The sequence below is a fragment of the Oncorhynchus masou genome, chromosome 18, assembly GCF_036934945.1.
Source record: "Oncorhynchus masou masou isolate Uvic2021 chromosome 18, UVic_Omas_1.1, whole genome shotgun sequence".
In the NCBI taxonomy this organism is placed as follows: domain Eukaryota; kingdom Metazoa; phylum Chordata; class Actinopteri; order Salmoniformes; family Salmonidae; genus Oncorhynchus; species Oncorhynchus masou.
In genome coordinates, this window is record NC_088229.1 from 40,286,182 (window position 1) to 40,291,181 (window position 5,000).

Sequence of the window (5,000 nt, forward strand, 5' to 3'; positions counted from 1 at the left end):
AGTGTACTAGGTACCATCAGTGTCACTCTCTTACTGTAAAACATGACTGAGTTCTCTCCTCCTGTCTCCACCACATTGTCTTCGTGTTCCCTCTATCCCCCTCCTCCCTCCTCCCTATCCTCATATCCACTGTTGCCTTTCTGTCTGACATCAACTGTCCCCTTCGGTATCTTGGTTGTATTACATAGTGATCCTCGACATCAGTGGACCATGGTTAGTTATGACTGACACACACACACACACGCACGCACAAACGCGCACACACACACACGCACGCACGCACGCACACAGACACACAGACACACAGACACACACACACACACACACACACACACACACACACACACATACACACACACACACACACACGCACGCACAAACGCGCACACACACACGCACGCACGCACGCACACAGACACACACACACACACACACACACACACACACACACACACACACACACACACACACACACACACACACACACACACACACACACACACACACACACACACAGACACATACCACCAAGCACATCCACGCAAACAAACTAACATGCATATACTGCACGTGAATACATACATACACACTCACATACTGATACACAATTAGCTTCCAGTGAAGGAGATAGATGAGTGTGTAAAGTGTACATTTTGGTGGTCTGAGCGGCCTGAGGACTTTGTAGGGTGGGTCAGTGGAGCCCTACCCTGCCCTGCACCCAGAGGAAGGAGTGCTAAGGCCCCAGGGCCAGACAACACAAACAGCCCAGTCTACCAACCCTTCACAGTAGTTCACTGGAACATAGCACACAAGTGGTGACTACCACTTCCTCTCTATATGACTGGGTGAAAGACAAAAGGAGGATTGGGAAATCCGTGTGAGATGTGTCTGGATACACTGCGGCTTTAGCTGGGTGGTGATACTGAATGAGAGTGGTGTTGGGAAGCTGGTTTAGTTCCGTCTGAGAAGTCCTACATCCTCAGTGTCTCCGTGAGATTCAGTATATCATGATAAACAGGTCTTTAGAAAGAAAACTATTTTAAAAGCTAAAAAGAAAGTATTTAAATTGTAGTAATAGTATCATCGTTTGTCACTCACGTTGATGTCCTTTCCTGCCCAGTTACACTCCTCCCTCCAGTCCACAGGGGCCGGCCAGTAAATCTGAAACACAGAGGTCAGAGGTCAGGGGTCAAGGGAGGCAGCAGGATGGAGGTATGTCTGGGGTCGCGACCTCGAGCAGGAACAGGCCCGCCTGCCACACTCAGGGAAATGTTTCTAAAGGAGCTTTCCTCCTCCTCTCTGTCTCTCCTCTATCTCTCCATCTCTCATCTCATCTCTTCTATCTCTATCTCTCCTCTATCTCTCCATCTCTCCTCTATCTCTCCATCTCTTCTCTATCTCTCCTCCTCTCTATCTCTCCTCTATGTCTCCTCCTCTCTATCATGCCTCTATATCTCTCCTCTCATCTATATCTCTCTATCTCACCTCTCCTCTATATTTCCTCGTCTCTATCTCTCCTCTATCTCTCTCTCTCCTCTCCTCTTTCCCTCCTCCTCTTTCCTCTCTCTCCTCCTTTCTATCTCTCCTCTCTATCTCGTCTCTCTCTCCTCCTCTCTATCTCTCTTCTCTCTCCTCCTCTCTATCTCTCCTCAAAATCTCCTCTCCTCTATATCTCCTCCTCTCTTTCTCCTCTTTCTCCTCTTTTCCTCCTCAATCTCTCCCCTATCTCTCCTCTCCTCTATCTCTCCTCCTTTCTATCTCTCCTCCTTTCTATCTCTCCTCCGCTCTATCTCTCCTCTATCTCACCTCCTTTCTATTTCTCCTCCTTTCTATCTCTCATCTCTCTCTCCTCTATCCCTCCTCTATCGCTCTTCTCTCGCTCCTCTCTAGCTCTCCTCCTTTCTCTCTCATTCTTTCTATCTCTCCTCTCTCTCTCCTCTCCTCGATCCCTGCTCTCTCTCTCTCTCTCCTTTCCTTTATCTCTCCTCCTCTATCTCTCCTCCTGTATCTCTCCTCTATCTCTCCCCCTCTCTATCACTCGTCCTCCCCACCTTTTCTTTTTTTCTCCCTGTCTCCGCCACCATGGTGGAACCAAGAATCCACATGTCACACCGTAAAAAAGCACATGACCAGGGGCGAAAACAGCTGTAATGACAGGAGGCGAGCCACATGTCCCAGTGTGAAAACACGTTGTAAATCACATCACACCAAATCAACAGAGTCAAACAATTTTCTCTGCACTCATATTTCTCTGGCCTGCAAGAGCGTACAGACCTTGTACAGTGTAGGGTTAAATGGTGCATGTTAGGTCAGTTATAGGGTATGGGTTAGTGACTTACATGTACATTTGAAGTCGGACGTTTACTAACACTTAAATTGGAGTCATTAAAACTAGTTTTTTAACCACTCCACAAATTACTTGTTAACAAATTATAGTTTTGTCTACTTTGTGCATGACACAAGGCATTTTTCCAAAAATTGTTTACAGACAGATTATTTCACTTATAACTCACTGTATCACAACTCCAGTGGGTCAGAAGTTTAAATACACAAATTTGACTGTGCCTTTTAACAGCTTGGAAAATTCCAGAACATTTGAGCCATTTGGAGGTGTATTGGAGGTGTACCTGTGGATGTATTTCAAGGCCTACCTTCAAACTCAGTGCCTCTTCGCTTGACATCATGGTAAAATCAAAAGAAATCAGCCAAGACCTCAGAAAAAAAATTGTAAACCTCCACAAGTCTGATTCATCCTTGGGAGAAATTTCCGAACACCTGAAAGTACCACATTCATCTGTACAAACAATAGTACGCAAGTATAAACACCATGGGACCATGCAGCCGCCATACTGAAGGAGACGCGTTCTGTCTCCTAGAGATGAACGTACTTTGGTGCGAAAACTGCAAATCAGTCCCAGAACAACAGTAAAAGACATTTTGAAGATGCTGGAGGAAACAGGTACAAAAGTATCTATATCCACAGTAAAACGAGCCCTATATCGACATAACCTGAAAGGCCGCTCAGCAAGGAAGAAGCCACTGCTCCAAAACAGCCATAAAAAAGCCAGACTGCCGTTTGTAACTGCACATGGGGACAAAGATTGTACTTTTTGGAGAAATGTCCCCTGGTCTGATGAAACAAAAATAGAACTGTTTGGCCATAATGACCATTGTTATGTTTGGAGGGAAAAGGGGGAGGCTTGCAAGAAGAAGAACACCAACCAAAACGTGAAGCACAGGGGTGGCAGCATCATGTTGTGGGGGTGCTTTGCTGACTGGTGCACTTCACAAAATAGATGGCATCATGAGGTAGGATAATTATGTGGATATATTGAAGCAACATCTTAAGACATCAGTCAGGAAGTTAAAGCTTGGTCGCAAATGGGTCTTCCAAGTGGACAATGACCCCACGCATACTTCCAAAGTTGTGGCAAAATGGCTTAAGGATAACAAAGTCAAGGTATTGGAGTGGCCATCACAAAGCCCTGACCTCAATCCCATAGAAAATTTGTGGGAAGAACTGAAAAAGTGTGTGCGTGCAAGGAGGCCTACAAACCTGTCAGGAGGAATGGGCCAAAATTCACCCAACTTATTGTGGGAAACTTTTGGAAGGCTACCCGAAACGTTTGACCCAAGTTAAACAATTTTAATGCAATGCTACCAAATAATAATTGAGTGTATGTAAACTTCTGACCCACTGGGAATGAGAAGAAAGAAATAAAAGTTGAAATGAATAATTCTCTCTACTATTATTCTGACATTTCAAATTCTTAAAATAAAGACAGGGCATTTTTACGAGGATTAAATGTCAGGAATTGTGAAAAACTGAGTTTAAATGTATTTGGCTAAGGTGTATGTAAACTTCCGACTTCAACTGTATGTGTGTGTGTGTGTCTTTGTATGTGTCTGTGTGTGTGTGTGTGTTTGCATGTCTGTGTATGCATGTGTCCATGTGTGTGTTCGTCCATGTTAGGGTCTGTGTCAATGGACAGGTTGTGTTAAAGTCTGTGTGTTACCCTATTCAGTCTATCAGGTGCTGGTAAATCTCATCCAAAACATTATAGAGGACCACTACGGAAATAATCTGTTACTAACCTTTTCCTGTCCTGTAATGGGAAACATTAGGCATCAGAGGACAGCAGTGTGTGTGTGTGTGTGTGTGTGTGTGTGTGTGTGTGTGTATGTGTGTGTGTCTGCTTCAGCGCGTGCCCCTGCGTGTGTGGGACAGAGGTGTTGACAGGTTATCAGAGATTGTGTGACCCCCCCAAATCGCCATGGTAACCCCTGACCCCAATCTCTGCCCTGAGTGGATGAGAGTGAGATGAGATCCATCGGTCTGTCAACACAGCTCTGACGTGCTAAATCACCGCTGACTCACCATAACATAGCGTGGCTCAGAGCCCTATCTTATCCATACCATCCTCTACCACAACAAAGACATCTGAATGTTATCATAGCATCATATTCTTTACACACTGGATGGTGGAACCATCCATATGTATGTCAAACAACACAGAAATATTCCTGCCAAAACATTTGTTGAGTATCATGAAAATATCAAAATGATGACATTCACTATTGCTCCTTGTGAACACATTCACATGGGTTAACTGATCCATTGACTGACAGGCAGACTGACCTTGTGCTCCTGCTTGGCAATGTTATCCAGGCTGAGTGACAGCAGGAAGTTGCGTGAGCCCACGAAGAGCCGTCCCCTCTCCTCGTCCAGCAACAGGGCGCTGAAACAGCACGAACGCTCCAGCTCGAACCGGCGCACGCCGTGGAACTGCTGCAGCTCTGAAACACAACACACCCGCGGCGAGTTATACATACATTACGTGAAGACAATACAAGATGTCTACATTCAAACGTTCATACGCCATGACATTTAAGTGTTTTTCATAAGAGCAACTTTTCCAACACTCATGTTGATAAATGAGACCCAATATTATCCAAAAGTCCATATAACATGTTTTATTTGGCTCTACTTCCAGGGTCAC

The 5,000-nt window shown here is 45.1% G+C and overlaps 1 protein-coding gene across 2 annotated transcripts in view; it reads right to left on the minus strand.

Moving 5' to 3' along the window:
- The window catches only part of LOC135504587 (semaphorin-3B-like), a 73,623-nt gene that overhangs the window by 14,910 nt on the left and 53,713 nt on the right, over positions 1–5,000 (minus strand). For both annotated transcript variants that reach the window (XM_064923303.1, XM_064923304.1), the window contains exons 3-4: positions 4,640–4,797; positions 1,099–1,161 (exon numbers count right to left, since the gene is read on the minus strand). In XM_064923303.1, coding sequence (XP_064779375.1) covers positions 1,099–1,161; positions 4,640–4,797 — 221 coding nt within the window. The remainder of the gene's footprint in view (positions 1–1,098; positions 1,162–4,639; positions 4,798–5,000) is intronic.